At 35.6% G+C, this 14501-nt stretch overlaps 3 protein-coding genes and 1 long non-coding RNA gene across 5 annotated transcripts; 3 read left to right on the top strand and 1 right to left on the bottom strand.

Annotated features, from left to right (window-relative positions):
- The first annotated feature begins 1662 nt into the window (after positions 1–1662).
- Positions 1663–4399, top strand: LOC127176948 (tripartite motif-containing protein 16-like). Its single transcript, XM_051128794.1, has 6 exons — positions 1663–1725; positions 2131–2226; positions 2470–2703; positions 2804–2957; positions 3050–3109; positions 3213–4399. The coding sequence occupies exons 1-6, from the start codon at positions 1663–1665 to the stop codon at positions 3752–3754; spliced, it is 1149 nt and encodes a 382-aa protein (XP_050984751.1). The 3' UTR covers positions 3755–4399.
- Positions 4400–4628: 229 nt separating this feature from the next.
- On the top strand, positions 4629–9641 carry LOC127177032 (E3 ubiquitin/ISG15 ligase TRIM25). 2 transcript variants are annotated; one of them, XM_051128998.1, is made up of 7 exons: positions 4629–5208; positions 5563–6201; positions 6378–6473; positions 6670–6903; positions 6998–7151; positions 7439–7498; positions 7619–9641. In XM_051128998.1, exons 2-7 carry the CDS (start codon positions 5644–5646, stop codon positions 8176–8178), a joined length of 1662 nt encoding a protein of 553 aa, XP_050984955.1. In that variant the 5' UTR covers positions 4629–5208; positions 5563–5643; the 3' UTR covers positions 8179–9641. The 2 variants fall into 2 exon arrangements, with proteins under 2 accessions (XP_050984955.1, XP_050984954.1); XM_051128997.1 differs by having other exon boundaries at positions 4629–5212; positions 7619–9640.
- Positions 5916–12024, bottom strand: LOC127177058 (uncharacterized). The gene is made up of 2 exons (XR_007829180.1): positions 11878–12024; positions 5916–5994 (listed from the first exon to the last, which is right to left on the bottom strand). It is a non-coding gene; the product is annotated as an uncharacterized LOC127177058 (long non-coding RNA).
- Positions 11511–14382, top strand: LOC127177055 (tripartite motif-containing protein 16). The gene is made up of 6 exons (XM_051129030.1): positions 11511–12087; positions 12256–12351; positions 12589–12822; positions 12955–13108; positions 13211–13270; positions 13397–14382. Exons 1-6 carry the CDS (start codon positions 11527–11529, stop codon positions 13945–13947), a joined length of 1656 nt encoding a protein of 551 aa, XP_050984987.1. The 5' UTR covers positions 11511–11526; the 3' UTR covers positions 13948–14382.
- The last annotated feature ends 119 nt before the right edge of the window (positions 14383–14501 follow it).

Here is a 14501-nt window from a genome sequence, read left to right as displayed (position 1 = left end):
CCTAGCGGCAATGAGCCAATCAAGCCCAAACACAGTTTCCCCTGGTTTGTGAAGCTTTACTCAAATAGAAATAGTCTACATGAAGCCAGATTAAATTTAAAACGATGAAAATGAGTATGTGAGGGATAGATTTACAATGTCACGCGGTGTATACATTTTCACAACTTGCAGCTTTTAGAAAGTATTTGCAGAAATACGTTTTGTCAGCTAAACACTCGGAATGTGGTTATACAACAGTGCAATGCACTGAACGCACTGTATTTTGTTCCCTTACATCCTTCATTCCTGTCAAAAAATGTAATTTGGTGCTACACCGACGAGTCTATAGGAAAGAAAAGATTTTTGCAGCTGTAGCTTCATGCTGACATGGGAAAAGAAAGCCTAAAATGGTATTTTCTTGTAAAACATGTTCCAAATACAGTTGAAATCAAAAGTTTACATAGGCCTACACCTTGCAGAATCTGCAAAATGTTAATTATTTTACCAAAATAAAAGGGACTATGCAAAATGCATGTTATTTTTTATTTAGTACTGACCTGAGTAAGATATTTCACAAAGACGTATAGTCCACAAGAAAAAATAATAGTTGAATTTATCAAAATGGCACCGTTCAAAAGTTTACATACACTTGATTCTTAATACTGTGTCATTACCTGAATGATTCACAGCTTGTTATTCATGAATCATGAGTCCCTTGTTTGTCCTAAAGTGTTAAACATATTGCTGTTTTTTTTAGAAAAATCCTTCAGGTCCCACAAATTCTCTGGTTTTTCTGCATTTTTGTGTATTTGAATCCTTTCTAACAATGACTGTATGATTTTGAGATCCATCTTCTCACACTGAGAACAACTGAGACACTCATATGCAACTGTTACAGAAGGTTCAAACACTCACTGATGCTTCAGAAGGAGAAACAATGTATTGGGAAACAGGGGTGTAAACTTTTGAAAAGAATGAAGAAGTGTACATTTTTCTTATTTTGCCTAAATATCATTACAGAAGATAGATACATGTTTCCCAGAAGACAAAATAAGGTAAATTTACCCTGATCTTGAAATTGAAAACTTTTCACCCCTGGCTCTTAATGCATCCTGTTTTCTTCTGTAGCACCAGCGAGCATTTGAACCTGTAATAGTTGCATATGAGTCCCGCAGTTGTCCTTAGCGTGAAAAGATGGATCTAAAAAATCATACAGTCATTGTTTGAAAGGATTCAAATACAAAAAAATGCTGCAAAACCAAAGAATTTGTGGGACCTGAAGGATTTTTCTGAAGCAGGCAGGCAGTTTAACTGTTCAGGACAAACAAGGAACTTATGAACAACTATCACTAAACAAAAAAAAAAAAAAAAAAAAAACAGCTGTGGATCATTCAGGTAACAACACAGTATTAAAAAGCAAGTGTATGTAAATAGGGTCATTTTTTGAATGGGGTCATTTTTATAAATTCAACTATTATTTTCTCTTGTGAATTACATGTAAATGTCTTTTATGTGAAATATCTTACTCAGGTTAGTGCTAAATAAAAAATAACATGCATTTTGTATGATAACATTTTGCAGATTCTGCAAGCTGTATGTAAACTTATGACTTCAACTGTAGCTAATTTTTATTTGCAACTTTGAAAGACACTTCTACTGAGGAAGAACACTCTGATAGCTGAGATGATGGAGACACTGCAGAAGACGTCCCTACAAACGGCTGCTGTGGAGTGTGATGTGATGCAGGTGAGATCTGTCAAACTCACCTGCAGCTTCACTATCAATCTCCTGCGTTTATGACGCACAAACTAGTCGATGCCTCCAGGAGCATTCAGGAGAACATCTGCTTCAGTCATAAAAAACCTCTGGACATTTACTGTCAGGATGACCATCAATGCATTTGTTGCTTGTGTGTGATTTACAGTCATAAAAACCACAATATGGTATCTGTGGATACAGAATGGACTAGTAAAAAGGTAATGAATGCTTAATTTTAAGGTAGTTGCCATTTAACTTAAGGTAGTTGGTTAACTTAAATTACTGGGATAATAGTACATATCTTACTTGTTATTTAACAATTACAAAATGAGACTGGCAAGGTGTGCATTTTTACTTTTGTTGTTTAATAATTTTGTATTTTAACATCCTCAGGAAGAGTTAGCGGAGATAAACATTACATGTCAAAAGCTGATCCAGGAGCGAGAGAGAGGCCAACAGGAACTCAGTGAATCTGTGAAATCTTTTAAAGTGAGGAAATAGAAGAGAAAAGAGAACAAAACAATAATTGCAATGTATCATATTATTACAGAATCCTACCCATCTTTGACATTTGCATGCATTCATTTAAAAACACTCTTCTTGTTAATCTACTAATCTAAGCAAATCTGCTACAATGCAACGTTTTTTTATAACGCAAGATTCTTTTATGATAATGGATGATGAAATTAGTCACATGAATACAGTATTTATGCTGTTGTTCCTGTCCAACAGAGTTCAGCACAAGAGGCCGTGGAGAACATTGAGAAGGTCTTCACTGAGCTCATCTGCTCTCTGGAGAAGAAACGCTCTGAGATTAAAGAGCAGATCAGAGCTCAGGAGAAGACTGAGACAGATCGAGCAGAGAAACTTCACAAACATCTGGATCAAGAGCTGACAGAACTCAGAAAAAGACAAACAGAGATTGAGAAACTTCTGATTAGTGATGATCAGATCCATTGTATGAAGGTAATGGTACAAAAATGATGAGAATCTATAAATGAAACACTTTCATATTTATGTTTTGAAAAAGATCTGTTGTGCATCTTAAATATTTGTCTCATTTCAGAGTTTTCAGTCTGTGTGTGTCTTATCAAAATTTCAAGACATTCCCAGCATCACTCAACACAGTGATCTGTCTTTTAAAGACATTTCAATCTCAGCATTCAGAGAGGTTTTGGAGGATGTCTGTAAACAGCAAACAGCCAGAATATCTCGAGAAGGTCTGAATCTTTTAATATGTTGTATTGTCAATCATACTTTGTAGGAGTTAACAAACAAATTAACCGTTCACTGTTTTGTGTTGTCTCTTCAGTGTCAAATGTCCATGTTGCAAAGTCTCCAGAACTAAAGACCCAAAAAGATTTTTTACAGTGTAAGCTGAATAAATTAAATTAAAATTAGTTGATAAATATCAATGGATATCAGTGGGAGCCAAATTTGTTTAATATATTTATTTTTTCTCCATTCCTCCTCAGATTTCTGTCAACTTCACCTGGATCCAAACACTGCACACACAACCCTCAAACTGTCAGAAGACAACATGAAAATATCACGTTCAGATGGAGTTCAGCAATATCCTGATCACCCAGAGCGATTTGATATGTTTCCCTACATCATGTGTAGAGAGGGTTTGTACGGCCGCTGTTCCTGGGAGGTTGAGTGCAGTGGAAACAATTGGGCTGTGGCTGTTTGTTACAAAGGAATTGGTCGTAAAGGAAACAGTGATGACTGTAAACTTGGCTTGAACAAAATATCCTGGAGACTGGGCTTTTTTCTGCAGAATTTCTGTTTCATGCATGCTAAAGCACAGGTCCGTATCCCTCTTTCTTCTAGAATAGGAGTGTATCTGGATCACAGAGCAGGAACTCTGTCCTTTTACAGCATCTCTGACACAATGACTCTACTACACAGAGTCCAGACCACATTCACTGAACCCCTCTACCCTGCATTTTTTGCAGTGTTGGGTTCAACTGTCAGGATCATAGAGCGGAGAAAAATTAAAAAAGGCCAAATGTAAAAACAGAATTTATAACAAAGTTAAACCATAAATTGGCTAAACTATTCACAAATCCAATGCAAATCAGCGTGCATTACAGTTGTTGAATGGTTTTGCTCTCATCTTGACTGATATGGTTACTGCATATGTGCACTGGCTAAAGTATGTGTTTGTTTTTTGTTTTATGATATTACACGGGGCTGTGTGGCTGGCAATTAATGTCTTGGTTCTTTTTAAAGGGGTAGACAAGCATCTTATTGTGCATTTAAGTTTCTTTTGATTGGTTTATCTTTGTTAGTTAGGTATATGTACTGTACTGAACGGCATTGAATACTGTGTGCATTGTATCTATTGTTTTGGTTATTTGCATGGTATTGCTCACCTCTGTTTGTGTGTGGCTCACAGTGTGGCTTTGTGCAGGACTGGTGATTCTTGTGGCTGTGTGTATGAGAAGGTTTGCACTGTAATGGTAATTAAAGTTGTTTAAGAGCATTTTGTTCATTGTCTGTGGTACATGCTGTGGGTTTTCTGTTTTCTTCTCTTTCTCTGTCCTCTACAGGTGGTAAAATAAAGCAGCGTGTGTGAGCAGGCCTGAACCTTCTTGCATGCGGAAGAAAGTTTTTCCCTCCTTTTATAGATTCTGTTGACATACAGATGTTTTAATATGAGAAGATCTGTGTTAGGATAATAACTCTCTGCACTGATGTTGTTACAAATCTTGTAACAGCTTTGCTGTACTGAAAACCCCTACTTTGGTGTTTCCAAACAAAAATCTAAATGTAAATGCTTGTAAATCTAATATTATGCTCTATTTTCACCAAATATTTTATTAATGTTTCGATCATCTTCTCCAATCGTAACTAGCCTACTAGATTTGAAAGGTGACATAGGCTTGTTTTTATAATGAAATGTTTTTGCTTTGAAATGGGAATAGGATAATTATATTTCTTAATAGATTACATTTACACTATTTTTTTTCTTAACACTCTCCTAGTAAATATTTCTCCGTTTCTTTCGTTTGGGACACAGCGCACACGCCCATTTTGTTTACGCACTGAAAATCAGGAAGTGTTTTGGAGTCGAGTCCGATTCTGATTCCTGGTTCTGGAATCAATGAGATTCGATTCCAAGAATCGATTCCCCTTTTGTTTTCGATTTCTAATCACTATTAGCGAGCAAGGCTGCATCCAGAAACGACCTCAGGCGCCCATAGATAAGCTTTGTTGATCTGAAAACGGCTATGAATGGGGAGTAGATTCCCCTCGATGGGATCGATTCCAACCTTTGAAATCGACTCTCGATTCCCAACGCCTCGGAATCGAGGAATCGATTCTTTTTGGAATCGACTCCCAGCCCTATTCAAGAGAAATGAAACCCAATTCACCACTAAACGCTTGTTTTAACAACGATCCTCACCGCTGTTTTTGTTTACAAAGCTGTAAATCGGATAATATATGAGTTGTGTTTCTGTCGAAGTAGGTAAGGACTTTAATAAGATCCAGAGATAACTACTTTTTGTCATATTGTCTGCTTTTTAAAAAGAAATCGTGTATGTGTACAAATCGTGTATAACGTTTCCTCTAACTTGTAATGGGCCTGATAAAACAAAAGTATTGTTGAAACTGAATAATATTAATCTGAATACTTTTAAACTACACAAACTATACTTACATATTATACTCCATATTTCATATTTATGTGGTGATCATAATTTAAAACAATACTCTGGATTAAGTTAAGTTCTGTTGACGGCTGTTGAGTTAAAAAGCTGTGTTAGGCTGTTACCATTAGTTGTGGAAACTTTTTATTCAATTTATATGTTTGTTTAGGTGTCTGGACTTTGGGCAAAACAGCCCTTTTTACAGAATAGAGGCTGAGAATCTGCTCATCTTTGAGAAGACTGCAAAGAAATGGCTGAATCTGCAGCGAGTCAGTATGAGGATCAGTTCAGTTGTTCAGTCTGTTTGGATCGGCTGAAGGAGCCGGTGACGATTCCCTGTGGACACAGTTACTGTATGAGCTGTATTACTGACTGCTGGGAGCAGAAGGAGCAGGAGCCGCCGTACCGCTGTCCCCAATGCAGAGAGAGCTTCAGTCAGAGACCTCTACTGAAGAAGAACACTCTGATAGCTGAGATGATGGAGACGCTGCAGAAGACGTCCCTACAAACGGCTGCTGTGGAGTGTGATGTTTGCACTACAGAGAAGAACAGAGCTGTAAAGTCCTGTCTGCAGTGTTTGGCCTCCTTCTGTCAAACTCACCTGCAGCCTCACTATGAATCTCCTGTGTTTATGAAGCACAAACTAGTTGAAGCCTCCAAAGGCATTCAGGAGAACATCTGCCTCAGTCATGGGAAACTTCTAGAGATGTACTGTCAGGATGACCGTCAATGCATTTGTTGTTTGTGTACTGATAATCATAAAGGACATAATGTGGTGTCTATGGATTCAGAATGGACTAGTAAAAAGGTATATATTTTCTATCAGTTCTATTATTAATAATAATCAATATTTTAAGTTATTTTATATTGCGTATATTTACAGGCTGTAATCTCAACTCACATCAACCCCTTTTCCACACAGGAAAGTTGATACGTCTGTTTTTGCCTATTGTTTCAGTAATTTTTTTATGTTAACATCCTCAGAACGAGTTAAAGGAGATAAAGGAGGCATGTCAGAAGCTGATCCAGGAGCGAGAGAGAGGTCAGCAAGATCTCAGTGAAGCTGTAAAGCTCCTTAAAGTATGTTTCTTTAAGCATTTTTCAGTTTTCTTAAAGACTGAAGTTTTACACAAAAAGTAACCAGTGGTCTGACTACATTGTTTAGAACAGAAGCATAGTGCATTTTGACTGAGGATTTATGAAAAAATAATTGCTCACATAAATTGCATTCTTTTGACTATTGTGCCAAATTAAGTCAGTTTTGTGTCTCCAACAGAGTTCAGCACAAGAGGCCGTGGAGAACATTGAGAAGGTCTTCACTGAGCTCATCTGCTCTCTGGAGAAGAAACACTCTGAGATTAAAGAGCAGATCAGAGCTCAGGAGAAGACTGAGATAGATCGAGCAGAGGAACTTCACAAACATCTGGATCAAGAGCTGACAGAACTCAGAAAAAGACAAACAGAGATTGAAAAACTTCTGATTAGTGATGATCAGATCCATTGTCTGAAGGTAATGATGCAAAAATATTAAGAAATGAAACACTTTAATGTTTATGTTTTTGGAAAAGATCTGTTGTGCATCTGAAATATTTGTCTCATTTCAGAGTTGTCAGTCTGTGTGTGTTTTACCAAAATTTAAAGAGGTTCCCAGCTTCACTCAACACAGTGATCTGTCTTTTAAAGACATTTCAATCTCAGCATTCAGAGAGGTTTTGGAGGACGTCTGTCAACAGCAAACAGACAGAATAGCTCGAGAAGGTCTGAATATTTTGATTTGTATTGTCAGTCAGAACACTTCCCTACATCATATTTTCTAAATGAAATCTAATACTTTTTACTCATTTTGGTGCGTTGATTTCAAAAGTAGTGGTTGTTTTGCTGGAGCATGTCACACTTTTTCAAAACATATAATATATAACATAACATATAATATTAGGCCTTTTTTGCAAATAAACTGATTTTTTTTTTTGAAGATGTGGGGCTGTGTATTGTGAAGGATTAAACCAACATGTTAATCATAAGTTTCTTTCTTGTTGTCTCTTTAGTGTCATGTGTTCATGTTACAAAACCTCTAGAGCCAAAGACTCCAGATGATTTTTTGCAGTGTAAGTAGAGCAAACACTCATTTATTGATAAGTATTAGTGGATATGATCTGTTACAATGTGACCATTTTGGAAACAAGGTGAATTTTTTTCAATATATGCGTTTGTCCATTCCTCCTCAGATTTCTATCTGCTTCACCTGGATCTAAACACTGCACATAAAAACATCAAATTGTCCGAAGACAACAGGAAAATATCATTTTCATTTAAAGCCCAGCAATATCCTGATCACCCAGAGCGATTTGATCAGTTTAATTACATCATGTGTAGAGACGGTTTGTACGATCGCTCTTACTGGGAGGTTGAGTGCCGTGGGAACGATTGGGGTGTAGCAGTTTGTTACAAAGGAATTGGTCGTAAAGGAGACATCGATGACTGTAAACTTGGCTTAAACAAAATATCCTGGAGACTGACCCGCTATCAGCATGCTAACTATTTCACTCATGACAACAAGCATATCTTAATCCCTGCTCTCCCCTCCTCTAGAATAGGAGTGTATCTGGATCACAGAGCAGGAACTCTGTCCTTCTACAGTGTCTCTGACACAATGACTCTACTACACAGAGTCCAGACCACATTCACTGAACCCCTCTACCCTGCATTTTTTGTTGGAAATGCTTCATCTTCATTCAGGATGATTGAACAGAACAGAGGAGAGCTTAGACCATTGATTAAGATTTAGATTTAGATAGAGTTTCTAAATTATTAAAATATTTATGTAAAAACAAAGTATTTAAAATCAAAATGTAGTTTGGCTGAACAAAGTTCTTATTAAGCATTAAACACTAAAGAGGCTTAAGCAACACTCTCTTAAAACTCTTAAATTAGGCACAATTAAAAAATGTGCCATTTATCATTACATTTGCTGAAGTCAGATGTTACAGTGATATGTGTGTGTGTTGTGTGTGTGTTCCTGGCATCTGAAAGTTCTTTTCTTCAGCAAGGTTATTATTTACTGCATCTCGCAATAATTCATGTCTGAATGCACAATGCAGTTTATTATGAGGACACAAGATGACAGAATTAGTGAAGAAAATGGTCAGCTGCAGAACCTTATGTTTACACTTCACAGTATTAACAAAATCTTTATTTTTGCACATCACATATGTATTAAATGCAATCGCCATTTTGTTTTTCTATTGCTAGGTACTTAAAAGGACTTTTTTTGTTTTTATAATGTGCCAAATCCTAAATCTAACAAGTCAACATTGTTTCAAAAGTTGGATGACTGGTCTCAGGGCAACCAATGACTTTGAATTTGCTTGATTTTTAAAGTGTTTTCATTACTGCTTTAACTGTTGGTGCTGACAAACAGCTGACACTGTCAAACTTTATAAATCAGCTGCATTTTTAAAAACAAACCTCATCCTGTAAGTATGTAGTAGAATTGTTTCTTTAATAGAAACATGTTTATGTTTCTGTTTTTCCTTGGCTGTATAGTGTTAGGGAGCAACTAGTTACATGTATTACCTAATGCAGTTATACAACAAATGTAACTGGTTACAGTTACTGAGAAAAGTGTGTAATTAAATTACAGTTACTTATGGAAATGTAAACAATTGCAAAGGGGGTTACATCTGAATATTTACACACACACACACATACAGATTTAACTGATTTCTTTCAATGTCTCAAGAGTTCACAGAATAGGACACATGCTTATTCCATAACTCTTTTATTTCCTGTTAGGGTTTATGTGTCACCCCCAGCCTTTGTTCCTGTTTCCTTTTATGGTCATGTTTCCTGTTCTTGTCTAGTTAATTTGATCCCAGATGTGTCTTGTTAATTCCCTCATTTGTAATGTATTTAAGACCAGTTTTTCCAGTGTCCTGTGTTTTGGTGTCTTCCTGTTCTCCTTTGTGGTTTTGCCTCCCCCTGCATTGACTTTTGGTTTTGTTTTATTAATGTGTATTATTTTGTCAAGTTTGCTCCTTCATTTCCTTGTCACACTCTTCTCCACCTTGACACACCATTATGTGCTTTGTTTTTTGTTGTTTTTTTTTCGAGGTGTTGTTAGATGCCAGTGTTTCCTGTCAAAGCTATCAAAAAATATCCTGTCAAAAAATAATACAAATTTATGATTTTAAATTTGTATTTAACTTCAGAATAATCTTAAAGTAAAAAGAGATGCTAAAGTCTGATTTTGTAGTGGCTGTGCTTTGAAATTAAATCATTGTAATCTTATCACCAAGAAAAGCCTTGTGGGCAGCCAACTTATATGCACAGATGCGGGCTGTCCTGATTAGCTTTTACCAGTTGTGGACCTTTTCTTGACTTGACTTGACTTGACTTAACTATCCTATCAAAACAAGCATTCCACAGAAATAAATCTTTAAAAAATTAATTTAAAGACACAGAAGAAATATTTATTTACTGAGCAAAGTACACAGGGAGGTTAAATACAGATTCAAAATGTTTATAATAGTTTTCATACTCCTGATACTTTGCTTAGTTATGACACAACAAACTGCATCTACAATACTGAAAATCAATTAATCTTAAAAATGAATTTATAGAAATAAAACCAAATAGGAAATAAAACAGTTATCGAATAAGGATCCACACTATTCTGTGTCCTAAACTAAAGCGGTAATTAAAGTTGTTTAACATATTTGTCTTTTTATTCTGTAAAAAATCTGTAAGAACATCTTAGAAACCTGTGAAAAATAATAGTTTGACCCTCTGTAATCATTAACATTTTCAAAAGTAACTGTAATTTAATTACACTTTTTTTTTCCTCAGTAACTGAAACTAATTACAATTACATTTATTTTGTAATTAAATTACATAAATTCCATTACATGTAACTAGTTACTCCCCAACACTGTTGATTTGTCTTTGTAAACTTTAACCTGGTGTTGAAATCTATATCTAAACAATGATGAAGCAGCTGTGTCAGTGAAAAAGTAGAAAAAAAAATTATACAACTAACATTTCCAAGGTTGACTGCCATGGTGAAAAACATCAAATTATTATTATTATTATTTTATATACTTTATTTTTTGTCATTTTTTTCTGTTTGTGTACACAAACAGAGAGCATAAACAAAACTATTTATAACCACTAGTTACATTCACAGCAAGAAAATAAAAAAGCAATAAAAAATGACATTAATAAAAAGAAAAAAAAAAAAAAAACAATTAACAGCAACAGTTACTTGAGGTCTTACAAGAAAACAAAAACCACTTGTTACAGGTAGATGTTGAGGTGCAATTTGGAGTGCATCTAGCCATTGCTTGTTTGAAGTAAATAGCAATCCCATTTCCTCCAGTACTTTTCCTCTTTGAAGAAATAACACATCTATGTTAAAACATGTTACCCTCAACATCTGCTCGAAATCATCAATGATTTAATCATTGTACACACAGATGGCTTGAAGTGTGTTAGTAGCAGTTAAAGCAAAGAAACATGTTTTATCTCTCATTAGACATCTTTCAACTAGTCTGATCATTATTGTGGAGAGATATGTTATGATTCTGAGCAAAGTAACCGAGGGCAACAAAACTGCAAAGTCATGGCCTATAGTCACAAACAATAAGGTAGAATCTCCTTCACACTCCTGGTATTTACTTTCTTTCATCACATGTACACACCTGTACACTGAAAACCAGGAAGTGTGTGGATTCAAGAGAAACGAAACCTATTTCCCTGGCACACAAGCCTCTTGTTAAGGATCTATGCTGCTCTTGTTAGCTTAAAGCTGTGAATAGCGAATATATTTGACTTTTTATTCTGTCAAAACAGGTAAGGACATCTTAGAAACCTTAAATAATAGTTTGACCAATGTTTTTTTTTTTTTTTTTTTTTTTTTTGCTTGCAATTATTGTATGCGTTTAATAAGTCTATGTTAATACTGAGGTAGTATGATTATTCTTTAGATCACAGGTGAAGTGTTTAGAATGTTATTTTATAACAGTACACAAAACTTTAAGCATTTTGTAGATTTGTAGGTATTCTCTTTCAATAATAATTTACATTCACTTTCTTTAATGATTTAATTCTGGCAGAGCAGTTTCTATTAAGCAAAGAAATGGCTGAATCTGCAGCGAGTCAGTATGAGGATCAGTTCAGTTGTTCAGTCTGTTTGGATCGGCTGAAGGAGCCGGTGACGATTCCCTGTGGACACAGTTACTGTATGAGCTGTATTACTGACTGCTGGGAGCAGAAGGAGCAGGAGCCGCCGTACCGCTGTCCCCAATGCAGAGAGAGCTTCAGTCAGAGACCTCTACTGAAGAAGAACACTCTGATAGCTGAGATGATGGAGACGCTGCAGAAGACGTCCCTACAAACGGCTGCTGTGGAGTGTGATGTTTGCACTACAGAGAAGAACAGAGCTGTAAAGTCCTGTCTGCAGTGCTTGGCCTCCTTCTGTGAAACTCACCTGCAGACTCACTATCAATCTCCTGCGTTTATGAAGCACAAACTAGTTGATGCCTCCAGAAACATTCAGGAGAACATCTGCATCAGTCATGGGAAACCTCTGGATATTTACTGTCAGTATGATCATCAATGCATTTGTTATTTGTGTATGATTGATAATCATCATGGCCACAGAGTGGTGTCTGTGGATTCAGAATGGACTAGTAAAAAGGTATATATTTATCTATCACTGATAAAAAATACAAATATTGTAATAATAGTAAACAATAATTAATATTTTATGTTTCAAAAATGTATAGGCTGTAAGTTTGATTCACCTTGCTAAACAGGAATGTCAGTTTTTACCTTTTGTTTATTTTTTAAATTGTAACATCCTCAGAAAGAGTTAAAGGAGATAAAGGAGGCGTGTCAAAAGCTGATCCAGGAACGTGAGAGAGGTCAGCAGGAACTCAGTGAAGCTGTGAAGCTCTTTAAGGTATGTTTCTTTAAGCAGTTTTTGTTTAATACTTGTATTACAAACTAATGTTGGTTGGAAGTAGATATTTTATATTTAATAATGGTAGATGGTGACCTGAGGCTTTCAAGCTCCAAAAATGTTTAAAAAACTGTTTGGAACAGAAGCAGCTTAATTTGACTGGAGATTTGAGGATTTACTTAAAAGAGTTGAGTGACAACAATGACCTGCATGATCACAGTTTTGTGTCTCCAACAGAGTTCAGCACAAGAGGCTGTGGAGAACATTGAGAAGGTCTTCACTGAGCTCATCTGCTCTCTGGAGAAGAAACACTCTGAGATTAAAGAGCAGATCAGAGCTCAGGAGAAGACTGAGATAGATCGAGCAGAGGAACTTCACAAACATCTGGATCAAGAGCTGACAGAACTCAGAAAAAGACAAACAGAGATTGAGAAACTTCTGATTAGTGATGATCAGATCCACTGTCTGAAAGTGATGAAAGTTATTTTTATGATCATATGTGTGTGAGAACCTTCCATATGAAAACATATCATCATGGACACATGTTTGGAAAAAGTGTCTCATGTTTCACAAATTAAGTCTAAATCATTTGTCTCATTTCAGAGCTGTCAGTCTGTGTGTGTTTTACCCAAATTTGAAGACGTTCCCAGCATCACTCAACACACTCATCTGTCTTTTAAAGACATTTCAATCTCAGCATTCAGAGAGGTTTTGGAGGATGCCTGTCAACAGCAAACAGACAGAATTTTTCGAGAAGGTCTGAATGCTTCTTTTTCTATATAAAATTTCAAATAAAATATATACAGTGTTACACAAACTAGATTACACCTAAATATTGATTTGTGTTTTTTCTTCTCAGTGTCAAATGTTCATGTTGCACAAACTCCAGAGCCAACAACTCCAAATGCATTTTGGCAATGTAAATTTAGTTATTTTTTTCTCAAACACAAGTACCTGTTAATTTGATAAATAACATCAAAAGTGTAAAATTAGATTTTTAGAAAATAATACTACTTTATTTCTATGTGTTTGTGTGCATCCTCAGATTTCTGTGAACTGAAACTGGATCCAAACACTCCAAATAAAGAACTCAAACTGTCAGAAGACAAAAGGAAAATATTATATACATATGAAGCCCAGAAATATCCTGATCACCCAGAGCAATTTGATATGTTTCCCTACATCATGTGTAGAGAGGGTTTGTACGGTCGCTGTTACTGGGAGGTTGAGTGCAGTGGGAAAAACTGGGCAGTAGCAGTTTGTTACAAAGGAATTGGTCGTAAAGAAAACAGTGATGACTGTGTACTTGGCTTGAACAAAATTTCCTGGAGATTGGGCTATTTTCTGCAGAATTTCTGTTTCTTACATGATAAAGCACAGGTCCGTATCCCTCCTGCCTCTAGAATAGGAGTGTATCTGGATCACAGAGCGGGAACTCTGTCCTTCTACAGGATCTCTAAAACAATGACTCTTTTACACAGAGTCCAAACCACATTCACTGAACCACTCTACCCTGCATTTATAGCTGGAGTGAATTCTTCTGTCAGGATCATAGAGCAGAGGAGAATTTGTAAGACCAGAAATAAATATGTTTGATTGAGTTTCTAGAGTTATTGCTAAACTCCTGAAATATGTCTAGCATCTAAAAGTGTTGATCTTCAGTAATATTTATTTTCTGTATCTCATAATAATCCAACAAGTAACAAAGATTGGAAATTAATTGGAAAATAATTGGCCATGGATCCTATATACTGTTCACAGGTCACAGTGTTGACAAACTATTATGCTATATATAATTATGTTAAATTACTATATACTTCTATTATACTTTCTTCACAGTTTGGAAAACTTGACTGAGTTGACTGCAGGATTTAGATTTTTACTTTGGTTAAGTACATGTAAATAATGTAATGTGTAATTTCAGTAAAATAAAGAAAAAAATCACATAAAATACCATTTCAGTGATCATCTGGTTAATTTCAAATGGGAAACGTGATTGCTTTATGATATACTTTGTCTCAAGTATCTGTGATCTCTGTGAAATTGATTGTTGTTTTTCTCCACAGCAGCTGAATGAATATCTTCTCTTCTTGTGATCAAGAAGCACTTTTTAAACATTTTTAAACTTTTTAAATAAATTATGTTTGAAA

This window comes from Labeo rohita, chromosome 15 (assembly GCF_022985175.1).
Source record: "Labeo rohita strain BAU-BD-2019 chromosome 15, IGBB_LRoh.1.0, whole genome shotgun sequence".
NCBI lineage: Eukaryota > Metazoa > Chordata > Actinopteri > Cypriniformes > Cyprinidae > Labeo > Labeo rohita.
The sequence above is the reverse complement of the archived record's forward strand: the minus strand, read 5'-3'. Positions and strand labels throughout refer to the sequence as shown.

Excerpts from the sequence above, each read along its gene's own strand:
- LOC127176948 (XM_051128794.1), top strand. The coding sequence starts at position 1,663 with ATGATGGAGACACTGCAGAAGACGTCCCTACAAACGGCTGCTGTGGAG. Across the intron at positions 2,227-2,469 it reads AATCTGTGAAATCTTTTAAA|AGTTCAGCACAAGAGGCCGT; the intron begins GTGAGGAAATAG and ends CCTGTCCAACAG. Across the intron at positions 2,958-3,049 it reads AGCCAGAATATCTCGAGAAG|TGTCAAATGTCCATGTTGCA; the intron begins GTCTGAATCTTT and ends TTGTCTCTTCAG.
- LOC127177032 (XM_051128998.1), top strand. The coding sequence starts at position 5,644 with ATGGCTGAATCTGCAGCGAGTCAGTATGAGGATCAGTTCAGTTGTTCA. Across the intron at positions 6,202-6,377 it reads CAGAATGGACTAGTAAAAAG|AACGAGTTAAAGGAGATAAA; the intron begins GTATATATTTTC and ends TAACATCCTCAG. Across the intron at positions 6,474-6,669 it reads AAGCTGTAAAGCTCCTTAAA|AGTTCAGCACAAGAGGCCGT; the intron begins GTATGTTTCTTT and ends TGTCTCCAACAG.
- LOC127177055 (XM_051129030.1), top strand. The coding sequence starts at position 11,527 with ATGGCTGAATCTGCAGCGAGTCAGTATGAGGATCAGTTCAGTTGTTCA. Across the intron at positions 12,352-12,588 it reads AAGCTGTGAAGCTCTTTAAG|AGTTCAGCACAAGAGGCTGT; the intron begins GTATGTTTCTTT and ends TGTCTCCAACAG. Across the intron at positions 13,271-13,396 it reads TCCAAATGCATTTTGGCAAT|ATTTCTGTGAACTGAAACTG; the intron begins GTAAATTTAGTT and ends GTGCATCCTCAG.